Below are 27,484 nucleotides of genomic sequence, written 5' to 3' on the forward strand. Positions count from 1 at the left end.
TTTCTAAACGTGTCAATGTTTTCGAATAATTTATTTGCGACTAAATAACGCACACATCACGATGAAATACATGTATCGGCGCTGACGATCAACAAACGAAACATTATTTATAACTTCTATTTATCTCCAACACAAAAGCATCTTCGCATTAAGACTATTTCGGCGATGTTAATTTGTATCTTTTAAAATCTTTCTTCCCACTAGCGAGTAACTCGTATAATTGCCATTTCGTTAAGACAATATGGTCAGTTTAAAGGTAACTAAAAGAAGTCAGAAAGTGAACAATCAATAGTCAACCTCTAAAACCTTCCAACTCATTAAACCCAAATGCTCAAATAATAAAACAAGAATTCGAAACGTGAATAATCAATATCAGTCAACCCTCCCAGATTCCTCAATCTCTTTTCCTCCCTTCAGCTTCGAGAATAACGAACGCAGCAATATCTGATCATCCTAAATTGGTCGTACCCTTTTCACGGTGCTCTTGATCCAGGCAATCGTCCTGAAGCCATCATCCAGGAATGACCCCAAGGAAGTCGTCCCTGTGTATCCTGTACGTTTTGTTCCTCTGTCCATTCCTTCAATTTCTTTTCTCGCTCGTCTCTGTTCACCTTCGATACGTATTCCTTCCTGGATTCCTTCTCCACTCACATCAGTCGTCAATCTTTCCTCCTGCATCTATCGTCTTTTCTTTTTCATTTTCTCTTACATTCTACGAGGCTCTGTCGCTTTTTCTTCACGTTTTCCCCCTTGGACCTTCGATTCCCGCGTTTCTCACCTGAACAGCCGATTATGTCAGTCGGAGTTAAAGCCACGTTTGTTTATCTGATCCCACGTTATAACTACAGACAGACAGGCTACCGGTGGCTGCTCCGGGCGCTACCTCTTGCGTATTCGAGCGAGACGAGCAGAGATAGAAGATAAGAAGAAACGAAAGAGAAAGAATGAGAACAGCGTGCTCCGTAATGTCGCTCGAGGCGAGGACGCCTCTCCTTCGGAAAACAGTTTAGTTACGATGAATGGAGCGAATGAATCACGCGAACCAATTAAGGATTACAGTAGAAGATAGAGAGAAAGCAAGAATCGAGGCTGCTTCTTCACGCCTGCTTAACCTTCGCTGGCTCCCACTTAATTGCAACTGCTAAATATACTTTCCTCCGATCGAACGTTCCGTAAATTTTCCTCGAACGCGTCCAACGAACGTTGAATCGCGAGTTAAGTCGACTTTCGTAATGCCCCGAGCAGTCAATTGAGTGTGTCGTGGCCATTGTGGGTCTGCGTGCAATAGCAGAGGACGATAGCTTCTATTTAGTCCTGCTTCGTGTTCACGGTATATAGTTAGGTTTATCTTTGCTAATTACAAAATGTAATTGTAGAACGTGAGTGTGGATAATATCTATTATCTATTATCTATTGGTAAAATCGATTGGTAGACGCAGATTTTGCTATTAAATGGAAAGAGAACTGTTCTAAGCGCAGTATAATTATTCCTTTCGTTCGTTATTTATACCATACAATACCCTTACTTACTTATTTTTCCATAATTTGATATTTCGTAGTATTCCAATTTTCCTTCTCAAATTGTTGCAAATCTGTCATCTTGGTATCGTATTCAATCATCAAAATTGTGAGTCTATGCTGCATAGACTTACGATAAATTTAAACAAGGTGGGTGTTGCAGCAGTTCCGTTTATACGTCCAGAATCAATTTAGTTTATCTGTTAATCTGGCAGTTTATCTTCAACACGAAGCATTCGTCTATGTTTTTCCTCTGTTTTATCTCTAACGAGATCCACATGCCATGCATTATGACTTTAATACAGTGAAGCACCAAGCGTTTAAGCTTATTCGATAGCTATGTGATTTCAACAACATTTGTTTTCCGTTACAAGAATTTCGGCGAACAGGATGAATTTTATTCAAGATTTTTCAACGAAGAATGATATTCCGATCACGTTGTACTTTCATTTAAGAACGAATTACATACATATATAATCACATCACCGACTCTATGCTATCCTCCTCTAATAATCTGATCTAGGTAATCAAATTTAATTTTATACTCCACTTCTTTCGTAGCTGAAATAAGAACGGACCTAATCTACTGCTGTTGGTAGTGCTCGCGTTACGTCCTCGAGCGGGCGTCCTGGAGAAGAGGGTATTTGACGCGAGAAGCCGACACCTCTTCTTCCCCGGTCTTTTCCTACGGTGGCACTGGTGGCTCGCGCTCTCTTCTCTGGGGCGCGGAGTGCCGATTTAGGGGATGAAACACGGAAGTAGGTTCGCGTGTACGCTCACATAGGTGCACACGCGTTCCTGTGTGTACGTAGATGGACAGGATAGGGCAACGAAGGGAGAAAGGGGTAACAATGCCAACGAGGACTACGAGCAGGACGAAAACGTCGACGACGACGACGACGACGACGATGTCAGCGACGGTCGTTGACGACGGCGCAATGTCGCCACGGTGTCGCACGCATGCGCCACGTAGAAGTAACAGCCGCGGACTCGGGTCGAACCGGGAAGCCAGTCAGTGTATTGCCAGCTCCTGAACCGCGAACGCTGAACTCGCACATTCCTATATAATCGCGAATCTAGCCCCTTACTGGCCACCGCACACAGTGTTCCGGTTTCCTCGCGACAGACTCGAACCATCGACTACGCCTCGAACTAACCCAAATCTCTCGACCCTCTGACAATATCATTCTTCTTTTACGATTCTCGTTGTGATTTCGTTCAATGTAGGAGAATCGAGATCAGTGGAGAAGAATAGTGCAGGACATTGGCGTGTACATGTGTTGTGTGCCTTCCAGCGGCAGGATACACCGGCTGTCTTTGGATATATGTAGCTACCTTCCCGTGGCACGGATTCCTGCGACTGCATTGCACAATCGGCCTGTAAATCGACAATCGTGTTTCGTATCGATAAATCGGTGCTTACTATGATGATGATCATTATTATGGTGATTTGAGAGTGTGTGCAGTGCTCGTGTGCAATGACACAGAGGGCAACCGCCAGTGTACTTATAGGATCTTAAATGTACCAATTAGGTGAGTGACGCATTCTAGCGGATCTTTCACTTTTTGAATCTCCTACGGAGACATGACTTCGTAGATTAAGTATTGTATGTTAGGCATGTATATACCAGTTATTACGAATATTTAACCTACTAATTGCGTGACTGTTTTTTGAGCATTTCTGAATTTACAAAGTTCCTATAGAAACATAGTTTCGTAGATTAACTATGCTGTGTTAGTACGTAGATATATTGAGTTGTTAGGATTTTGTTGGTAGTGTGTTTGTTACTTATGGTCAATCGCGCGCTCTTTCGGTGTTTCTTGCCTCCCCACCACGCCCAGAGTTTAAGCTCGTTCGTTGTCCCGAAAGTTCGAACTCGGCAAGTTGACAAGCGCTCGGTTTTTTTAATGCGAGACGTGATTGCTTTATCTCGCGTTCCAACTGCCGATTGATGGACAATTGGTGGGTGAAAATGGAGCGCTAAACTCGCGATTTCATTCAAAGGACATGCAATTACCTTTCATATACATAGGAACAGGAGAGAACGGAAGAGCACGTTTAACAGTAGCATTATTCATTAAGGTGTATGGTATTATGGTTGAAACTATAATGAGAGAAACGACAAACGTATGACTATACTTATTAATATTCAGATGTGAAACAACAGTTATATATATAATACACAATTTGTTAATTTCAATTTTGCAGTGAAGGTAGATACAGTAAAATCATCACATGATTTGGAACGAGTGAATTGTGTATTAAAAATACATTCAATTATATGAAAGATATCTTAATATCGTATAATTTTTTTCTCATGGTGTGAAATAGATATACATGCATTAGATGAATTAATTTTATAGGCATATGAAAATATAATGTGAATTTTCGTCCGTCAATTTTTTTTAGGTTTCGTTGAATAGTCGATGATAGTTCGATTCTGTGAATATCCGAGTGTTCAAATTCTTCGAGAAATATGCATTTGTACTTTCTTAAATTTCTGATTGTCACTTCTAATTATACTCCTAATTATTGAAATTTCTAATTGTTGTAATTTTATATAATTAGTGGATGATTGCGTCATTTGTGTCATTTTGTGATACATTTCTTGAAAATATTCTCATTCTTAAAGAAAACGTAGAATTCGTATCTTTTAAAGAAAACATAACATAAGAATTACAAATTTATATTTCTCATAAATTTGAGCAAAATATCTGAAAAGTAAATATGAAAATAATAAATTATAAAATATGTGGTGACTTTTACGTTAAATTTTTTTAAATATTCGCATTAAATATACTTATTCTGAGCTGTTATCGGATATATTTGCACATATCAGGACGAAAACAAAAATTGATTCTTGTTCGTTCACGGACACGCTGTAAAGTAAATTTGTTTAGAAGCAAGTTCGCTGACGCTGGACATTCTTGACACTCGCGTTAGAAGAAACGTCGACCTGCTGAATGTTTAGTGAACAAGTTCCTAGAAGCTTCTTAGCGTGGTATTTTGCTCCGCGTGAAAGCTCATACGACGATGTGAAAATATTGAAAAGTCGGTAGTAAAGTTTGATTAGAATATTCTCAATAAAATAACGAAAACATTTTTCTTTATCTTCGTCACACTCTTCGAATTATTTTCGATTCCATCAATCAATGGGGTTTTCCTTTCAATTAAGTTTGATAAATTTTCATCCTAAAGTGTTAAGAATCTGTTCGTTTGTTGAGTGATTGAAATAAATAAGAATCAGATGTTGCTAAATCCAGAGAATAAAGTGAATGTCGTAATATTTTATCTAATGTTGTTTTCACTACGTGAAACTAATATGACCATGGTCATGTTGAAACAGAATTCAATTTATAATTGATCATCATCGTATTTCAACTCAATACCCATGAATGCAGTGTTGTTGCTATTATTACGATATTGGAAACGCAAGCGTGTTTCATTCTTTTTCAACATGACTAACATTGAATAAATATCAAAAATTGGCATGTTATCAATGTGTGATGGTAATATTGAGGAAAGAACATTGAAACATGAATTTCGTAAATGGGCAAACAATGCTACTACTTTTCCAATCGCGGAATAATGCTGGAATTAATTAAAGAGTTATATTAATTGAGTATATGGCTTGCAAATGTACACATCAATGCAGATATGAAAACAATGTGTCACTATATAAAAATCATGTGTGTCTTCTGTTTTTAACGCGCTTTGTATCATTTCGATCCAATGTGTGTATTTTTCTCTAATCAAAATAATTTTTGGTTGGAGGAACACGTGAAAAAAGTTGTGCTTTTTTTAGAAATTAATTCATCACTGAAAAAGATTGAATTAATTAATAAATTTTAATTTTGAAAGAACGATGCGTTACAGGCGGGCGACCTATCGGTGGCATTTAAATGGAAACAAACGCGACGCGCGTTTTCGCTCTTCAAAACGACAGCACGTTCGGTTCGGCGTGCGGGTAGCGTGTCACACGTGCCGTTGGCAGCTACGAAAATAGTTGCGCGAAAAATAATGACCCGCGTTCAGCCACGCGAGCGCTGCGAAGTAGAAACGCGAAATTGAGCAGGATATGGTAATAGCGGCGAGGGCGTGTTAGCCTCCGGCCACACCATTAGGCTTCTTGTCACGTAGAAAAACTATACGCGACGCTAGAATTACTAATAAAATTCTATTGTTCCAAACTTTCGATCTTTGTAACCAGCAATCGTTTTTACTACACGTTCAATTTAGTCATAGACTTTTTTGTATATTTGTTCGTACTGTGAATGGCAAATGACCCTTTACTAACACTTTCGTTATTATTGATGTGTATCGCTTTAATTGCCTAACAATCAGTTTTTATCTTCGTTAAGTATATCTTTCGATCAAATTGTCCAATAAGGGAAACCTGTATGAAACCGTATACTTACAGTTCTGAGTCCATAATCTTTTAATTTATGAAACAAGCGGTGCAATTAACATTGTATTTACTAAATACCTCCATAATGAAAGATCAAGACACTTAAAAACACAAGAAACTTGATTCACTGCAGTACGTGTGTTTTGTAATAAGCTTCCAGTGAAAAACGCTTGAATGTGGTAAAACGTAATTGCCAAGGGGCCGCCGGTTTTTTTTTTTATTTTAATTAATTATGGAGATAAGTATGATAGACGGTTTTGTACAGCTTTCTCCTAGTTGTGGACGAGAGTGTACATGTGGGAGTTGTAAAACGATTTCGTAATGAAACTTGTTAGAAGGTGAACGTTGACCGGGAGCGATACGGCGCGAATAAAGCCAGCGGGTGTTAGAATCGAAGAATGCATAAATATGTAGGCACACGCGGACTACATTTGCATGTCGATGCTATCGACGATGGCTGGGTCGACGACCGGCCAGTTAAGTATTTTTAATAGGCGGTCAGACCAAAGGAGAGCTTCGTTCTCGTATTCACTGATCCGTTCTATCAAGAGCAATTGATTGCCATGCTACCGAGAAGCTAATCGCAGTCATTTGTCGTTGTTCTCAACTTGTCCCGCCGTCAAATAGCATTCAATCGTCTTAAGACTATCGGATACGTCCAGTCTTCGTGAATCATCTGCAAGCATCCAAGCCTGTCTTCGAATCTCTGGCCACTTTCTTCGCTAGATAAAGAACCGAGGTAGAAGCACGATCTTCGACCTTTCACCTCCAACGCTTCCTCCTCATTCTTTCCAAATGCCTGTTCGTAAATGCGCACGTCAATATCGAACAATATACATACATATCATTTCTTGTTAGGATGTCGTTTAAGGAATTATTAGTTACAACTATAGATAAGCCTAATAAGTGAAGAAACATCAATAGTAAATATAATGATGTAAATAACGTTCTATGAGCTGTTTTCTATGTATCGAGTGTCTTATTGGTAGTAAAAAGATTATTTAATTATTTTAAACAATAAATTAATTTATATTCACTGAATAAAATAGACTTTCCAGCTGATTTGTTTGAAGCAGAAAGTTTAGAACCTGAATAAATAATTTCTCATAAATAACTTACGTTTAGATCTTCAAAGATATCTTCAATCGTACAATTAACACATTTAAAGTCCTAAGTAATAATTATTAACGGAGAGTGTAATATTTGATTTTGAGTTAACTGACCATCGACTATCCTATAATTTCGGAACAAATGCTTTCGCGCCCGCACGATTAACGCCGTATTCGAACGTACAAACAACAGGCATGATGTTAATTGATGCCAGGTCAATTACGTAGTTCGCAGACGTGTCATTAACTTATAGTCCCCTGTTGAATTGCATGTTTGGAGAATATTCTATTACGGATGAAATGACTTAACCTTGTCGCTTACACAATTAGCTGAGAGATTTTAATTTCTGATTTAACACGTTTTTCATCGAGGGGCTTGTAAAGCCTTCTGTTTCTTCTCATTGCGTGACTATTTACTTGAAAAATATAGACGTATTTTATTAGCTTTTTTGTAGTTTGAAACGCATATGAATGATCTGATGAAAGAATCGAATCTGATCGCATTTTCTATTAGAATACTATCTTCTCTTTCTTCTATAAATATCAATCAGTGTTTAATAAACCAGTCGTTCCAAAATGTAGTTAAAAAAGTGCTGTCTTTAATAGATTAGTATTTTAGAAATTAATTCATCATAATCAGAATATTCAGTTTTTTCTTCTCCATTTATCTTTATACGAGAATTAGACATAAACACGACAAAGAGTCACAAAAAACTCTCGATCTCAAAATATGCCAACATGAGTTTATGGTGTTACGCAAAAAGCATTGAAATTCCCGTAGCCAGTTAAATTATCGAGGCGCGTCGACAAAGATATTTCGTTGCTTAGTAAATATTCATTTCGAGAGCATCGATCGTGAATGTAATCGGGCAGCTTAGTGTTTGCTCCAAGTTCGAAACAGTGACCGACATTTTCTCTGTCCAAACTGCACAGAAGAGTGAAGCGAAAAAAATCAAAATTATACGGCAACTTTCTAATAGTAAAAAAAGCTCACTTCTACTCTTTCAGATTAGAGGTTTAATGTAACAGTGCTATACTTCGTTCTCCTCTACAACCTTATACTCTAACTAATCACGACGAAAATATCTCGTTTTTCTTCCTTTAAACATCTTTTGTACTCAGAATTCATCGATGCAAAGCAATTTCTCAAGAAAGTGGGATACTTTACATCGGGGTTGTACAAAAATAAAAGGGTTAGAGGAAAGGTATCGATAGAGTCTCTCTGTCGAAGTGCACTGTTTCAAAGAAAAGAGAAGAGAGTAGGTGAAACGTAAAGTCGGAGGGTGAGCGTCAGACCGAGGGAAACGACGGTTGTAGGCTTGAGGACGACAGATGAAGGTGAGAAGAGGGACGTACGCAGCGGACAGTCGCGTTTAAAAATGCAATCAGGATAATAGCGTGCCTTGAAGAAGGAATTCCTCTTTATTTCTCTGTTTCCCCTCCTTAGTTGGACTCTATGTCTCCTTTCGAGGCCCTCCCTCTTCATCTCGCCGACTTACTTTGCTTCCGGCGCGTGTTTACTCACGAACAAAGTCCACGTTCCTCAGCTTTAATTTGTTAAAAGCACGAAAGACAGTAGCTGTGGAAATTGGAAGGGTGAGAGAAATCACGCGTGCAAATTTGAGAATTTTTATGGTGGTTACGAGAAATGTATATAGAAGCGTGGAAACATCGTATAATAGGATAGAAAAGCTTCAATGAACGTTGAATAACACTGAGAAGTATTTTCGATACGATTGAGGACTTAATCATTCTTTATAACGATAACTCTCCGTTGGCTCAAGTTTGAAAAGAATTTCACACAATTGTCACGAAATAAAGCTTGAACGAGTGGTACAGTTTTTACTAATCCTGAAACATTACTTTCTTGGCAAGTCGAACTTTCCATAGGAAGTTTTCTCAACAGGAAATAAACTTCTGTTATTTTCAAGTGGCATAAACTCTAACCGTGAACGTTTGCCCAAGGGAAACTATGTAACGATTACGCTGTGGGAGAAGTTGAAGAAATACCGAGCCTTAGATTACGATAATTTATGTTGAAACTATTCTTTAACATAATTCTCGTTAGGCAGAAAAAGAGTAACAGGAGAAGTGCAGCGATTGCGGTAAATATTAATGTTTTATTCCATCCATTGTAGTGCTTTCAACACAATACAGATTTAAAAAAAAGTTATACGTTAGAAATTAGAAAAAAATTAGATAAGAACCGTAAAAGAGGAATTTTTATCGAAAAGTTTTTGTATTTTGAATAGTATGATTAATAATCAATAGGACATTTATATAAATTCATATTTTTATAAAGATAAATAAGAAGTTAATGTTTATGTTAGATCGGTATATATCAAATGTCGTTTTATACAATAAATCTTCAGTTGCACGTTTTTTCAAAATATCGTATATTTATTCAAAAAAGTAACAGTTAATTTCCTTCTTCATATAGAGATTATAAAGCGCGAATCTTATGATTCGGCACACCGGCGGTCACCGCTTATGATCAACCGTAATCGTTACGATCACCGTAAGGGAGCGCATCGCGCGGTTTGAATTCGCGAAGACATGACAGCCGAACATGGCGGATACGATATTGCTATCGTCTACGTATTTAGTATTCTGATTCACAATGAATGTAGTTGAGAGAATTTGCGTGAATGATTTGTGTGAAGTGATAATGGAATACGTGAACGTGTATTTTAAGATATTAACGTTGTGAGTACAGGTTAGTTGAGTCGGAAAATGTAAATATAGATTGGAATCTGCGTGTTTTGGTTATGTTTAGAAATGTGTTTAGGGTGTGAAATTTTTAAGAACTGTGATTGAAAGCTCTGATTGCAGTCTTGAGAGGTGTGATTGAGATGCGGGAGAATGGATTCGAGATCAATTTCCGAAAATAATTCTGAATAAACGAAGAAAATATTCTACACGAGGTACATTCAACATGCAATATATAGTCACATTATATACATATATATTTAGGAAAAATCGAGCAAAACAGAATCTCACAATGCTTATAACACACGATTATCGAATATGTATACATTCTTTTTAGTGTAAAATAATTCTTGACGGTTTAGTAATTTGTTAATGATAACTCGAGTATTATGGCGCACCAACTTCAAAGAAACGACATTTCATACATTTGCATTAACCTACATACACATAATTAGCGACGTTACTGTAATACTGAATACATGAATTCTTTTTACTATAAGATAGTAAATAATTCGTGAAGATTGTAATAATTTGATTATTCGTTTTTACGTTTAAATAATTAAGAAATTTAATTGAATTACATGTACATAATTGACGAATCTATTGTAACATTAAATTCTTTTTAATATGAAAGAATCCTCGAAAGTTTGAATAATTTGTTAAATAATAATTCAATTGTGTGTGGCGTATCAAATTCAAACTTCAGGTAAACGACATTTTCTTCCTCAAAATCCAGTAAGCAGATCTTATTCTATACTCTCATTGATCGATATGGAGCGCGTCTTAAATTAGTCTGTAATATTGTAGGGGGTGATAAAGTTGATAGACATTATCGCGAACAGGGAGGTCGGATGTCATAGAGCCTATATGGCTGGGAGCAAAAGCCTTCCTATATTATTGTGTGTATCGTATACACACGTACACATATGCATACGCGTGTCACATGCACATGTACAATGTACACATATGCAAGGCGTATGCTGTCATACCGATATGCACACGTTCGCGCGCATGCTTTGGTGCATCGACGAATCCGCGCCGCGACGCGACGTTTACGCAGCAGCCCGCTCGACGTCGTGCGAGCTCACTGCTTTTGATTACATACATGTACGTGTGGGTGTATAGACGTAAGTGTACCATACACTGTACACTGTATAAGATGTGTATCAGTGGCTCTTCCACAACGCATCGTTTTTATTTTTATGGAATTATCCCGAGGAGTCCGCTAAAATACTGCTTATATCATTGTCTTTCTATAATCATATACAGTATAGAGTATTCATTTTAGTTGAAGCCCTTTTCTTTTCATTGGTGTGTATGATATGTGTATGATGTGTGTATGATGGTCTATGGAATTTTGAAAATTTAATGGTTCGATGGGTTGAATGAAATAATGGCAAATAATGATTAGTAGACTGCGGATTTTTATGCAAATTAATGTTTCCATAAACATAACTAAGGCAATGAAACCTACGTAGAAATTTGTTCCACCCGCTAAATATTATAATGAGTATTATTATATTTTGAATATTTTATATATCCTTGCGTTTCATATGTATTATGCACATTTTTGTACAATTAGATTTTTCATAAATGTATAAAACTGCCGCAGGCTAATAATTAAAAAAATGAAAGCTAAGCGTAGCAAATTAACACAAGTGTGGTGTCAGCATCACATTTTACGTATTTTCAAGTGGTGGGATGCAAGACATTAAATGTTTATGTGACTTTACAAAATGTAATAATAAATAATAATTATATACTAATACGTAATACCAACACGATGTAAGGTGAAAATTCACTAGGATATCAATTTTTCTTTATTGTATAATCAAGAATTTTTCTAAAATTTAACTAAATTTCAAAATATAAAGTTTAGATTTCGACTTTGCTTTAAATCTGACAAATATTCCAAAGCCAGTAGAAGCTTTTTGATTCGTCCGTAGTATTTTTATTCGAATTATCTGTCTCTCATAGTCAGTCCGTCAAAGGAGTACAGCAAGTACATTAATTTCGGGACGACACCCCGAACGCAAACTTACACACATGTGCCTGTACACTCTGTCTGAATATGTACATATATATGTGTGTATGGTCTAGCGTATAGGTGGTCCGGGATGGTGACCACGACACGGTATATAGCTACGGCTAAACCCTGCTAAAGCTCGTAATGTATAGCCTAGCGCAACCCGTGCTACGCCCTCTGGCCAAACCCCACGATCCCTCTCTCTTCTCTTCTCTTCCTTCTTGTCTCTTTTACTCTCTTTTCCACGTACATAGTCTGTTTTTCTATTACTTTCAGTTCCTCGCCCGGAGTTTCGATGGCAACTAGAAACCACCCAGGACGATATTGAACTATCGCGTTGGATTTAACCAATCGTTCATTAATTACGTCGAATCGTTTCGATTTAGGTAGTTTAGCGTGGCATTATTGGTAGTTTAACCTAGTATTAACGCGTGAGAGTATGAATGTTATTTGAATGGAATGCAGAGAAGATGAGACTGGATGTTCCGCTGACGTGTTTGTGACTGTTGGAATTGCGGTAAAGGGTAACGTATGGATTAGGAGGGTTTGAAATAAAGACAGAAAGGAGAAAGGGTTTAAAAATGAAAATTGAACGAAGTATTATTGGTATTGGGATAGATATAGCTTTACGATCGTTATTAGTGCCTAACAAAATTGCTTTAGCTAAGTAGAATTTTAAGTATTAGGAAAGCATAATTTTAGATATTAAGTAGGTAAAATTTGTAATGTATTTAAATATTAGATACGTCGAATTTTTAGTATTATAGGATTTTTGATATAGGATTATTAAGTAGGTAGAATTTAGACATAGATAGGTCAATTTTTAAGTATTATGATTAAAATTTGTTAGTTTTGTGAATTTTTCAATAAATAAAACCATAAATGGCCTAATAATGGTTCTGATTAGCAGTTGATATCGAATAGGATGCAAGAAGATTATAGGTAATATGATAAATGAAAGATTAACGCTGCACCGGATGAAATATCATAACTGAACCAGGTTGAAAGTGCGGCTTACGATATCGTGATTCAGGCAGAGTAATGTACCGCTGATTAAATTATCAAAAGCGTTGAGGTTATTGGGGTGAAGGGTGGATAAGTCGTAGCCGCTGCGGATTCCGCTTTACCGATCGAGGGGGAACGGCCTTAGTTCAATTAAAAATTTATGAAGGGTTCCCCAGCTTCTGTAGTTTCATTATGTACCGATATTAATATTTCAAGGTTTATCTCAGAAGCATCGTGACATTCTCTTTCTCTTCATACCTTTCGTATATTTTTTTCTTCGTGACGCTTGCACTCCGATTCAGAAATATTCAGACACTAATATTTTGCTTCTGTATAAAATCGATAGATTAGGTAAATTTTCCAATGGTCTTTCGTATGAGACAATAATTCTTAAGCGGATAATTCTCTAACCAACCAAACATCATGAAATTAAAAGTAATTAAGAACAATTTAATTGAAACAAAACATTAAAAATTAAGAGATGCATAAACAAAGAAATTATTGTATATATCCGAAAGATTAAAAATTTGAGTGACGACTTCAATTATCTTGCTTGGTTTATGGGTTGTAATTTCTCCATGATTTTCCAAATTTAGTTAGGTTTTTGTAAGCATTCCAAAACTAATAGACGAAAATGTGTAAGGTATCTTCTAACATCTCAGAATTTTGTCCACGCCCAGGGTGGGCAGAAAAGAGACGACCATGGGGCATCCTCCTAAGGGAAGGTCCGAAAGTTCCCACTTTTCTAGGTGGGGTAATTCCACCTCCTCGATCCTCGGTGATTCAGTGCGTTCACGGGAACGGTCAGATAACGAGTGAGTCTTTAAAGCCTTCGTTCTGGCATCACAAATCACGTTAGGATTAAGGGCGGCGGCACCGTCGGAGGTGGCAACGCCGACTCCAATTACGCTCACCGACCCATAGTCGTTTCCTTCTCCTTCGTCCTGTTTTCTTAAACCTGAATTTATTGTTTATTCCCCGGCGCTTTCGTTCGGCCCCGGTGTTTCTCATGGGAGACACGGTTAATAAATCTTCGTCGTGTTCCGCGTCGAGTAGGAAAACAAGGTTCTTGTCTTGGTTCCCCGTGGCCTTTTCCTACGCGTCACTTCCGGTGAGATCTTCCTCCGTTTGGAATCAAGTCGTTGCGTTCCCCTGAAAACACTACATCTCAAATTAAAGAAAACACGGACTGCCAGGGACTACGATATTTTCAAAGCTGGATAGAGCCAATTAATGTAACGCGCTGGAAACTAATTACATGGGCTCCAGAGTGTCCTTGTTGTTGTGTCTTGTCTTGAATTCTTTTTTTTTGTGATTGAGTCAATGGGGGATAAAGCGTTTAGTAAAATGTGAGCGGGTAAGTGGATTATAAGATGAATAGTTTCCTTAATCTTGCTGTTTGATTAATGCGTATGGCGATTGTTCATTCATTCTAAATTTCTATATCTCGATATTCTATGTCCTTAAAATTCTGTTATAAAAACATACAATTATGATAATTTAGAAATATAGAATACATCACGGTATTTATATATGGTACATACATATATAATCTTCATATCGAAACAATAATAAATTTGAAATTTAAGTATTTTTTAATCAAAATATTCTAAACCAATAACAACGAACAAAAACAATGATTTGTTTCGAAGCATCCGACTATATATGTGTATATATATATATACTTGATATAAACGTGATATATACGTATATAAACGTGATACTTGTTGTATATATATATTGTGTATCACGTTTCCCCAACGATTCAAGGAAAATCAACTCGGCATGAGTACTTTCGCGTTCTTTTTTCTTTTATATCGTCTGTCGTTTTTCTCGTCAACCAGTATGTACCAGACAGGCTTGCACTTCGTCGATGGCCCACGGGTAAACCGTACCAGATATTGTTTTAGGGCTGCAATCTGAGCATCAGCGGGGGATAAATCTACAGGGACGTTTTGTTTCAGCTTCTTCCACTATCTTTCTCTTTTTTTTTTTTTTTTAATACAATAACTCGGCGATGTTTTTTCTCCCTCTCTCATCTGGCTCTAGTATTTCTTTGTTTCCGATCCTCTCGTTTTTAACGGCATCATTTTATGGCGATACTAAATTTCGCTAGGTGCGTGAGACGAAACGATATCTAGCGGTTTCGAACAGAGTACAGTTTAAGAGTTCAATTTTCTATCGTAATTGCAAAATGCCTTTTGAGATTGCAAGGAAAACATTTGTGAGGTTTGCATCTATTTCGTACAAAACTTTCCGAAGTTAAGTTAGGGAACTGCGTGTACGACACGTATGATTCTTAATTCAAGTTCATCGTGTTCACTCTTTCAAATATTTTTTCCAAATTTCGCATGGTTACCTTGCATGCACGAAAAATCGTAATCGGTCAATCGCTTGTTTGATAATTTCAACGAATTAGCGCACCTTGTATGAAACCAAAAATTGTTCAAATGCTTATAAATAGGAGTGTACGTGTACCGACGCTAGTGGCGGACTCATCACCAATCCCCCGCGTAGAGTAAATCGAGGGAAATCGGCGATCTCGTTTCCCCGTTCCCTCTTTCACCCCTATCTACTTTCTTTTTTTCCCATTTTGTTTCATTTTACCAGCGATCGAGCCGCGAGGAAGGGTAGCGCGAACGCGAACGGACGAGAGGTATTAAAACCGGTCTAATTGACACCGATAGGGAAATTTCGCTGTCCCAGTTACAATTGCCTCGACGTCCCATGTAATTGGCGTGGTCGTTTGAAAAAAAACAGACAAAAAAAAAATACCAACAACGAAGTTCCTGCAATCGGTCCGCGGCTACTTGATTTCTTTCATATTTTGTAATGATTTCAATTGATTGTGTCTCGAACACGTGTAGATTGGTTTGCGAAATGTTAGTTTCGATTCGCAATTATCGTACTAGTTTCAGTGCTTGATTTCGCGACATGAAATAAAAATTGTGTCATCGATTTAACCGCGCGCATGGAGACATTACAGTGCTTGTCGATTTGCGAATAAATAACTTTGTTACTTTGGAAAACGTGATGCCTCTATATAAACGCGTTACGTTACTGATGTCACTGTTATGCAAGGACTAAATTAATGTTTCGTAACAAAATAGAATTTAATGTTTCATGTAAGTGTAGAGATATACAAATACCCATTTTTCGTTTTCATAGGAATCCTTTAGGTTTTCAATTAACATTATGGAAAGTAATTATCTTTTTATCTTGAGAGATTTCCTATCTTTCTGATATCAGATACAAAAAATACAAACTTTCAACTTTTGATGAAAAATAAATTTCTTCTTTATCAGTCCAAATCTCTTTCACAACATTTATAATAAATTATTGGGTACTTGTAGGATATTTACACTTTTTATAAAGATTTACTCATACATATTTTGAAAAATCTGAAATATTCGTTTGTCTATTTTGTTATCAATTATTCTTCGTTCTCAAATAATATAATGTCCTAATTGAATTACTAAAATGAAAGAAAGAAAAAGGGGGGACGGTAAGAAACTAATCGGAAATAAAGTCGTGTTTAATACCTGGCAGTTGGTAAAGTGAAGAGCTCGCTAATCTTACTTTCGCCAGGAGTTAATTAGACAACGAGAAAAACGTGTTACGCAAGGTGTATTGGCAAGCAGCGAAAATTTGTTGCGGATTTGCATATTCACGGGGTGCGCACGTACTTACCCCAACGCGAAAACATTTACCTTCGGTCGTCTTTATTATTCCTGGCCGTTACGAAGCCTTCGAATCCGAAACTTTGCTCTTTCCAGACGAATAAGTTCCTGCCTTCTCCTGAAACTCTCATTATCGTGCAAATGGAAGTAAAACATTCGAGAAGTGCCGGTTCTTGTTTTTTCCCTCTTTTTATTACCGGTCAATAAATTCCTTCGAATTTCCTATTCTGTGTAACATCGTGAACGTGCTTGCCAGATTTGCAATATGTTATTTTGTTGAAAAAATATTAACAAACATTAATCAATGAAAAATTAATTTTACTTTTTACTGTTATTTTTACCATTTTTGCTATTGTTAATATCATTTTTATTATTTTTGTTACTTTTGTTATGATTTATAACTTATTATTATAATGTATTCAGAAGCTGCTTAGAAGGGTTGCTTTTCTTGGGATTTCGCTTTGACTGGCGAATGTCAACGATGATCGGGGACGATTTTATTCTTTCAATCCACCTTCCGAACTACCAGCCAAGTTCTCATTATTACAAAACTACTAACGATCCGTTTCAGACCATTCAATTTCTCTTTCTCTCTCTGCCGTCCATCACTCAGCCTCCTTTTGCGCCTTTTCCTCCAGTTATCTCTGTTACACTTAGGATAGTAAACCAAATTGAGTCGTTTTCTAACTTGTAATTGCGAGCACGAAATTAAGCTACTCGTTTGAAAGATTGTACCGATCTGTGATATGAAATACGTACAATCACTTCAATTACAATATATGAAGATATCAAGATCTATTACCATTCGTAAAAATAAATTTCTAACAGACGATTTAATTATAATTACCAAAATACCTAACCAATTCTTTAAGAAGATACAAATCCACTATTTATCTACCAATTTATCAACCTAGAAGGATCCACAATTTTATTCACAACAATCAAAAATTAAAAATCATTGTCTCCATTCCAACAACAGGTTAACAACTCTGGCCTTTTTCCTAAAAAAAGATAAAAGAAATCTTACTGAAATTCATCAAATTATTTGGAATGCGGCGTTCTAACATAAAGTTTCCCAGCTTTGTAACGTTTCCTGAAAACTGTAGAAACGACCAAGAGAGAGAAATGGAAAATCGTCTGCATGGACGAAGAGAGTGATATAGAGTGAGAGAGAAGCATTTGGGGGATGAGATATATAGGCATCGGCTAGCATCGGCGCGATACATAAATAACGATATCGGTGTTTTCACAAGCACACGCTCCGAAGCGTGTACAAGGGAGGTTACTCTAGCGTGGCGGCGGGCTGCGGTATATAACTCACCCCGTCGAGAGTCGTGTACGCTGAATAGAGTCACCGGGATCGATACCTATTGGCCTGTACGTAGATACAGCTCGCGGGACAGGAATTTTTCCGCTCCTTCCAATTTTAATCCTCGTCGTGCCACCGACATACACCAGACCCGTCCCGCCCGCGGAAATCGTTCCCGCTACGGTCATTCGTTTCCCTGTTTAAAATGATAGGATTGCTTCCTCATGTTTACTCGGTCGACGCCACGCGAGCCAACATTCAAGTTAACTGGACGTCCAGACTGTGTGTCTGCGGTCTCTCCTCGAGATGTTGTAGACAGTGAGTGAAAGATCGATCAATTAGAAGCCAAATATGTTTGGTTCTTGATCACAATTGGTGTCTCGTAGACAGATGATGGTGTGTTCCTTTGTTTGATTGTGTTTTATTAAAATGAATATAATAATAGACGAAATATTTTATTGAAGATGTCCGTATTGCTCCTCATTCTGGTATTTACAAGTTTCAAGTTTGAAACTAAAATGGTGGAAATTTGAAACACATTCTGAGTCAATGAAGCCTTTTTATTTTATATCTGCGAATGCAATCAGGAAGAGTTATTTTGTTCGACTACAACAGCGAATGTTACTGTATTTCCTTTGAACATACATTGTGTGTTATATAACTATTCATACATAACAAAGTATTAAAAATTTCAATTTCACTGGTGGGTTTTTTATATGTACAAATAAAAATGTCTACTATTCAATAATTTCATCTTGTCAATATCCTTTCTGAGCTAAGCTCGATTGTACAAGATCAGTCAATTTTGTTGCTTATCACACTCTACGTTTACATATATTGTGAAAAGTATAGAAACACAGCGGCACCAACTTATTGGGCGACTTAAATCTATATAAATATATATGTATAACATTACGCTTATGATACAATTTACGAGAAAACAATGATAATTATACAAACAAAGATGCACCAACTACTTCGGATTTATTCGGAATTATAAGAAATTAACGTTTTAAATGAATTTAAAAAGAATGAATAGAAGTAACAGAGAGTACATTCAACAATGTTGAAACGAAGTAACGATTCTCCAATCCATTTGAGCTTTCTTATCGTTTAAAACCTGGCCGCGATCAGAAGAATCGATCGAGGCAGTAGTCATGACGCCGTACACGAGATCGCGAAGCTACAAGCTCAAACCATTGCGCACCGAACCTAATTCCGCGCGGGATTTGCTAATCCAGGGTTGCAGAGTCGGTCATTATTTGGTGTCGCGTGATCCCGGGGGTAAAGCAGCACACGGGGCGTACACCGGACCACAGAACGCGCTGTATTTATCCCCCGATATATCACCCAAACCCCTAAACACCCTGGAAAAGCCCATCTGACCGAAACTGGTCGCGTATAAAGCGTCACGGTAGAAACCTACAGTAAAGTATTTAGCAGTGACGCGGAAATTCGAACGCGAACCCATTGTGAAAATGTCCTCTGTTTCCGTAAATCGAGCGCTATTTCCACGATCGTCCGATAAATAAGCATCCCAATAGCACAAATCGTACAATTTTTACGTTTAGAAAGCTACGAAATATTCTATAATATATGATCTATCTGTTTCACGCCAATAATACAGAAATATTAAATTTTTATATCTACAAAGTTATGAAATATTTTATAATAAATAGTTTATCCGTTTCGTTTCAACAATGCAGAGAGATATTAAATTTCTACTTTAAGAGATTAAATAGAAGAGATTCTTTTTAACCATTTGACGAAAAATGCAGAATTTACAATTGTTAGATACAAAGCTTTTGTAGGAAATAAATATTGATAATCGTATTATGTGCGTGTGCTACATTGTGAAATAGTTGTATGGTTTGATAAAAAAGAACAGATTACCGTAACAGTCGCTGAAACAGATTGAAGGAAAATTCAAATGGACTTTATTTAAACCAGATTTTCCAACATTCAACAATATTTTACCTAATGGTTTAAATATAATGGTAAAATATATGTCTATATAATAATTATGATCAAAATGGAACATAAAATGGATATACATATATATTTTTTACTCATTTTCATTATCAAGATTCATTTTAATGAATTTGATAGTTTAAGTATTCTAGCTTCTCGCACTTCCTCAAAATGACCCCATGCAGACGGTTAATGCTTCACGCTTGACACGATGACGCATTCCTTAATTATTAACGCAGTTCGACAGATGCGCGAACGACCAGTAGGGAACACGCGCGATTTGTTCCACATCTCGATGTATCGTTCAGCCACCGATACTTCTCGAAAATGTAACGCGCAACTCTAAGGGGAGAGTGATGCGAAATGCAATCGATCTCATCAGGATTGTACTACTTTCATGAATAATGCAGCATCTATATGTAGCGGCTCTTAGTTCTACTTGCAACAACTCCATTCGCAAGTGGAAAGCTGCGGATGTTCCTCGATAATCTGGTGGGCCAATCTAATCGGTAGCCTTCTGCACCAAATTTGATCTGTCTTGTCAGAAACTCCGTGAATAATCAATCAAGCGTCGCTTTAAATCCCCAACTTGTCCCACGTTATATGATTACATTCAGGATTTGTGCATCTGATGCATGATATTAATTAACACTTTCGCTGTTGAGGCGAACGGTGCGCCTTTACAGCGTGGTCCGTAATTCACAGTTCAAACGAGGTCAGGGAGATCGTATGGCTCGAAATAAGATGAAAATCAAGACTAACACAATTGCGTTGAAGGCTTCTGTTTCTTTTTTTTCTTTTTTTTAGAAAATCAAGTTCGAGCATTTGTGAGATGCTTAATTTGGATGAATAGAGGCGATCTTTCCGCGCTATTAGACAATAGTCACATAATTTTGCTTTTTTAGTCTCGCTGTAATGTGTATTCAGAGGGGTTTGCCGTTGCGCCGGGAACATGGAAAATTAATAAAGTAAAAGCAGAAATGGTTGCCAAGGTAAGGAGTAAACCATGCCGCAACTAGATTCGAGCTTCGTGTGTAGAAGCTTCGTGTAATCTGGCCGAGTTATATTTGCATTTTTAGATAGCCGGATAACGTACGTAGAGCATGGCGCGGCATAATGCGCGGTTACCAGCGACACACGTTCGACGCCATTAAAATTTCCATGAAATTTGTGCGGTTCAGCGTTGGTTAAGTGAAATTCGATTCATTAATCATACACGACAACGTTCAATTAGAAGTCGGTGTACAGATATAGCTCTTTCAATATTTCAACCGAGTAAAGATTCTCTCGATTCCGGGGCTTAACGCCGATAGAAGGAAGCCGTGGCTCGATCAGAAAATGCTCGTGTTTAATCCACGCGCCGTATATGAATATGGAATGGAGGAATCGACGCGCGAGACGTGCGTCTTTTATCGAATTTCGCGCGCGCGTCTGTTCGCGTTACATTGCTAGTTTTCGAAACATTTTCTTCATCAATTCGCGAGAAATTTTCATTTTTGATATAATCAAACACTACAAGTGAGTCGCTTTAATTACTATCGTAACTATTACGACATTTACTTGCTATATTTATTGGAAAATTCGAATAAATTTTATTCCATTTAGTACTTTATATTATAATACGAATAGAATATCAGATTTATGAGAAAATAATTAGGAAATAAGAGATAGAGAAGCATTCAGTTGGTATATAACCGGGTGAGTAATAAGTACAACGAATATGAACGAAGAAGAAATTAAAACATTTATTACGTAATAGGCAAGATTTTGATTAAAATGTTAAATATATGAGTCATTTTCGATCTGAAGTCGCAAATGAAATTTAACGATATATACACGAGGTCAGGGTGATTAAGTAATGAAGCAGCATCATCGAGAGGGGCTGATGAATTTTTCAAGCGTTCTCGCAGCGGCAGGCTGCTCTACCCGGAAATAAAAATGCCATAAGTCGAAGTGAATCGATAAGACGACGAAAGAACGCCATTGGAGAGAAAGACAGAGCCCTGAGAGCAATGGAGGTGTAGGAGTCAAAGCGGTGAGGGAACAGAGGGTTATAACAAGAGAGAAAGAGCAAAAGCACACACAGTCGATGCAAGAAGCGCTTGCTACTAAAGAAATGAATTCGAAAAGGGGTTATCCATGCTCAACCAGTATCTATACCCGTAGCCTATCGATCTGAGCATTATTGCTGCAGGAAGTAGCGACCTCAAATTCAACCATCTGTGCCGAGAGAACACGATCATTCATATTTCATCGCGAGGTGGTTGCACCGTAGTTACCGGCACCGCTGCAACCCTGATACGTCTATGCACGCTTCCCTCTCGTAGAACACGACGAGTTTCTTCCTCGGTACACTTTTTATCATTAGCCAGACCCCACAGGCTGTCGTCAAGCGTTTACTCGGTCACAGCTGCGAGCATTCGCGTGCACGCACCCGTTTAGTTCCTTTCTTCCTACAGAGTCCTCGAAAATAGGTCGACCATTTCTGCGATTCTTCGTTTCACTGTTATGTCGCTATTCATAGTGATTCACAGAATCTTGTGTCGTGTAAATCTATAGAAATCTCATTAGATACTGATGCTTTTCTGGCTATTTTCTTTCTAAGTTTGTTTTTTAAATTCTCTTATTATCATACTTAAATGGATTAAATATACCAAACAGGCGTGAAAATTATAATTATCAATTTAATGACGAGGAGGTAATGCAAAGCGCGTGCATGTTTTACTGGCTCCTTGTATTCAAAGCAACTACTGCCCTAACCGTTACGGAAATTTGATCAACTTTCTGAAACAAGCCATCACTACGAGAGCCAGAATCACCGGTCCGCTAAGTGGACCAACAGAAACGAGGGGACAAGCCCGTAAATTTGATTAGTCTGCGAATGCGGTAGCGTCTGCACTTAGCAGCGCGTATCGAATATTCAGAATTGCAGAACGCGGCAGGAAACGAAAAACCTTTGGATTCTCCCGTGAGAAATCACAAAAACCAAACGAGAAGTCGGGGTCAATTAGACTCGTTCCATCGATTTCTTAGCCGTGACTTGCGTTAAGAGTTTCACTGAATCCCCTTCGATATTTCATTATTATCGAGGAAACCAGCCCCTGGAGGAGTTTCTGTTTATTTCATTTTATACAGGAAATTTCTGCTTCTCAATTTACACAGGCTCACGAAAGTATTTGAAACATGCAACTATCTATGAATATATTAAGTACGTTGTACTTCTACATTTTCAAATTTCACTAGCACTCTTACGAGATCGACTATCGTGGTTGCATTAGTAAAGTTTGAAACGAATCTGAAAATATATAGTATATAAATCGCAATATATTGGAAATAATTCAAAGGATACATTAAATTTTTAGATAAAAGGGTAGAAGTTCGATAAATGATTTATTTGCAATAATGGAAAAGCATCTTTGACATTTCTTTAAAGAAATATAAACGAACTTGTGAACGGTATTCTAGGATTCATTAACCCTTCGGTCTACTAACGCGGGTGAATCCTGGCAAACTAGACTAACGGTTTGTAGCAGATCAGCCTAACGGTAAACGGACCAGGGTAAAATGAGAGAAAGATATAACTATCGGACATTAAAGACACCGGAAAGGATAGGATACACGAAGAAGCAAAGGAAGGACTATGTAAAATAGAAAATGGAAGATAGAAGGAGAGTTTGGGAGGACCAGGGTAGGACAGAAACGCTAGAAAGGGAAAAAGAGGGTGGTCGACGTTACCATGGCGACCCTGTGAACCAAATGGACCCACACGCTGTCGAGGTATGCCTGGCTCGAGTGTGGAACGGTGAAGGAGGGAAAGAGGAAAGCGAGAGGACGCTGTCATCTCTACTACTACCATCAGCCTCGTTTCACCATTTTCTCGTAGCCGCCTTCACCCGCACAGCCTCTCTTCTCCTCGACGAAGGCGCGCAGCCAACGGAATTATGCTAAATCCTCGACGAGGAAAATTCGCGACACGACGTCGCGACGTGTACCTACCTCTACGTGCTGTATCGCCATCTCGAGAGAAATCTCGGAGAGCAAACCCCCTGTCTACCGTCCCCGACAACAGTTCGATCTAGATCGATCCGCAGGGAAACGTTTTCATTTCGTGTAGGCTGTGCACCAACTTGATACCGATCATCCAATCGAAATCCAGTCCCTTTTCGTAACGTTACGAAAGTTCATAGCGAAATTCAAGGAACATTTAACATTCTATTAGATAATATAAGCATTGTTCCTTTCAATGATCCTTTTTCCAGGAATTTTTTATTCTTTTCATCGGACGAGTTCCTTCAAGTAGATTCTATTTGAATTCCTTCGAATTCTTGAAATACTCCATTTCTCGTAATTAAGAGAATTTTATAAAACTTAAGACAAATGCGACAGTTCAATTCTTTCTGTCTGCTATTCTTTGATATACGAGAGATTCATTAGCAACTTGAGAAAATAAGATTTCATTTATGAGATGCAGAATATTAATTATGTAACTGGATAATATCAATTTGACAGCTGTATAAAAAATCAAGGTCACCAGTTTTGTTTCTGAGCAGCTTGTTTCATAGAAATTTATAGCAGAAACGCTACGATACTTGTACCCAATAGAGAAATGACCTTGTTTACCAACTATTCCGTTTTGATTTGAAGAATGACGCGCTTAAAGGAGCGCTTTCCACGGGGCTTTACTTAAATCGACCAATGCAAATACACGGCGAACCTTTCGATACATATATATCCAGCAGTTATGTCACCCATGGGTGCCCTCTTTGCTTAAGCCTAAGCGTCGACTCACGTTCTTGCCCACGACACAGTATTAAAGATAACAAATCTTGAAATATGTCGCTGCCTCGAGATGGGGCTTGCGATAATACAAGGGGAATATCGTAAGCTTTCTACATTATTCGCGCGCGTATATACGTTCACGCGTGTGTCCATAGAGTATAATATATCATCTTCATCCGTCGTTCGCGCATACACGTGCACGTGTCCAAAGCATACGTAAACGTGTGCTGTGATTTCAAAGATTTTTTTGTCAGTTTTCACGCATACTTTACGCCCTTTATAGGTATTAATACGAATATTTTTTGGTTCCATATAAGATACGATACTTGGTTTAAATCATCGAGTAAATGATCTTTTCTATTATTATTAAGCATCTGAAATTTTACGCGAAGTTCATTTCAGTCGTACAAGTATTCATAATATTTTTGTAAACAAAAAGCACGTAATTAGCACATAATATCATTTTAAATTGCAATCCACAAATTTGAAATACTTTAGAAAAAGTTTATTTATTCCTTGTCTACATAGGAAAATATGTATTGTATTCTACTTTGGATATTTTATATATCTGTATCAGGTCATCCAAAAAGATTCTTTCGTTTTATAAGGAAATAATGGATACACAACATTTTTCGTTTTATAGCGGCCGACCAATCCACCTCAGTTTTATATTATTTTATCGAATTACGTATGATTCATTTTGTTCTATCAAAATAAAGATCACAACGTTCGACAGATTAAGTTTCATGTTTATATAAAGATGCATCGTTGTAAAAGACGTATCTGAAAAAGAAAGACACTTTTCGGACAACGTAATATATATTATATACATTCTCTATACTTTTGTATCTTTAAATTTCGCATAAATATTTCTATAAAAATCTAATCGTCACGAAACTATGAACATCATAGGAAATCGAACAATGTGGAATGGACATCTAATTTAATCTGTAGATAACTGCTCAATGAAAAATGCAGGAAATGTATTTGAAGTCTTCTAAATCGAAAAATTCATTTGCGATAGATCTCTGTCTCGATTCACAGGGTAAAGGTCACTATATAGTAAAATAGAAGTCAGCAGCATGAAGAATCACGAAAGGAGAAAGATAAGAAAGACGTACGATGTCTGTGACGAGATATGCGTTTGTAAAACAGTTTTCCTCGACGCGACGGGTTGCTCAGTACATAGCTTCTCCGAGTAAACCAATCAGGTTGAATAACAATCCGTGCAAACACATCGAGCGTGTTTTCCGCGACGGGAGAAGCTTCCCTCGTTTCAGTTTGCGTTCGAATTTCTGCGATCCATGCCGGAATCTATTACTGTTTTCGCACTCCGTGAAATCGCGCATACTCTCCTGCTGATCCTACCTTACCAATTATCTTGATCGCATTATCGCGGGAATGCGGTTGAAAGTGAGGTGAAGTTATGGGAAAGCCGTACAAATCCGTGTACTTGAGACTGTAGATCGATAACTTTTTAATTGCAGAAATAAATTCTGCAATTGAAATTATATTTATTAAGTGACTTCGTAGTAAGCCTAGAATAACAAAAATCTAATTCACAAGTTTAAAAATAGTATTCAAATTCACGATAAAAGAAACTCTCTTCTCCTTAAATTACCTAATTATTCATGTGTTTTGTAATAAATTTCCATTCAGAAACGCTTCGACATGGTGAAAAATAGTTGCCAAATAAAAACTGTAATGTATTACAAAAAGCTTAGAAGACGTGTGATTCATTTTTCTTTCTTTTCTATTTGGTAGAATTTTTACAATCAATTTTCATTGAGAATTGTAAGTAAATTATTTTGGCGTGGTACTGTAACTTGGAACGTGTGATTCATCTCGAGAAAAACGTGAACGGTTCGCTTTGAACAGATTAGAGCGTATAAAATAATCAGTCGAGCGTGTATTTTTTTTACCCTCGATCTTTTTTTTCTGAAAAAGGCAAAAAGAAAAAAGAGAAAAAAGAACAAGAACTCGTAAATTATCTAAATGGAATATAACGTTACAGCTATAAACGATATCGTTGAACGAGGAGAAGCTGGATTAGAGTCTGCTTTATATACGGACACCATGCTCTTTACTAGCCTAGTCTTTTTTAGACGTTCGAGCCACTCGACCAGATTGTTTTAATGGGACTTCTAAGTGCTCCTACGGACCTTATCTGCATACAACCCCGCGGCCGGCCCACCCACGAAATTCCTTCCACGAACCGACTCAAAGAAAGTGTTATATCCCCTGTAAAGTCGACTCTCGTTTCTCAAAAATTGTCGGAAGAAAAAAGGGTACGGATCAGGAGACCCGGCCACACCCTTCGTCTATCAAGAAGGTTTTTATTCCGCTGTTAGGGAAAGGAAGGAATGCGACCTACCCTAACAAATTGGTGAAATAGATCATGTATGTATATAGCGTTCCGTTGCATATAACGGTGTTGGTCTAGAGACTGGGTAATAAAAATTGTTTACAATTGTGACAGTAAAGGGGTTGGCGCAAAAGATATATTTTCACTTCATTAAAAATACATTTCTCCTTCTCATTTTTCTATTATTACATATTATACAATGATATTCTCTTTTTAGATAAATGTATCATTCATTTGTCGACATTGCTTCTCTGTAAATCCTATTATTTTTACTTTTAATTGAAAAGCAAAAATGATTTATAATTGATCCAATGTATTATAAAGGCATCAAGTTAATTTCTACGCCTAATATTATTTCGTTCTGTTTGTCCTTTTTTCCCGATAATCGATACTCGGATAATCCGCGTTTTCATTAATCGACGCATCACTCTCGCGATGATTCCCCATGACTCTCGGCCCGCAAACACTCTCCAACTCCCCGCTTATTTTCAAAACAAGCCTGGATTAGCCGTTTCATCGGGTAAAACACAATCGACAAATCTGGAAGCGAATCACGGGGGAAGCAACGTGATGTCAGCTGGCCGCGTCAACGAGATGCGATGAC

At 37.5% G+C, this 27,484-nt stretch overlaps 1 protein-coding gene across 2 annotated transcripts in view; it reads left to right on the top strand.

Annotated features, from left to right (window-relative positions):
- Window positions 1–2,551: 2,551 nt before the first annotated feature.
- Ten-m (teneurin transmembrane protein Ten-m) overlaps window positions 2,552–27,484 on the top strand; it is a 256,866-nt gene continuing 231,933 nt past the window's right edge. For both annotated transcript variants that reach the window (XM_076618306.1, XM_076618307.1), the window contains exon 1: window positions 2,552–3,051. Coding sequence is in view for 1 of the 2 variants with exons in the window: in XM_076618307.1 (XP_076474422.1) it covers window positions 3,039–3,051 (13 nt within the window). In the remaining variant the exon portion in view is untranslated. The remainder of the gene's footprint in view (window positions 3,052–27,484) is intronic.

Source organism: Bombus vancouverensis, chromosome 4, assembly GCF_051014615.1.
Source record: "Bombus vancouverensis nearcticus chromosome 4, iyBomVanc1_principal, whole genome shotgun sequence".
Lineage (NCBI taxonomy): Eukaryota > Metazoa > Arthropoda > Insecta > Hymenoptera > Apidae > Bombus > Bombus vancouverensis.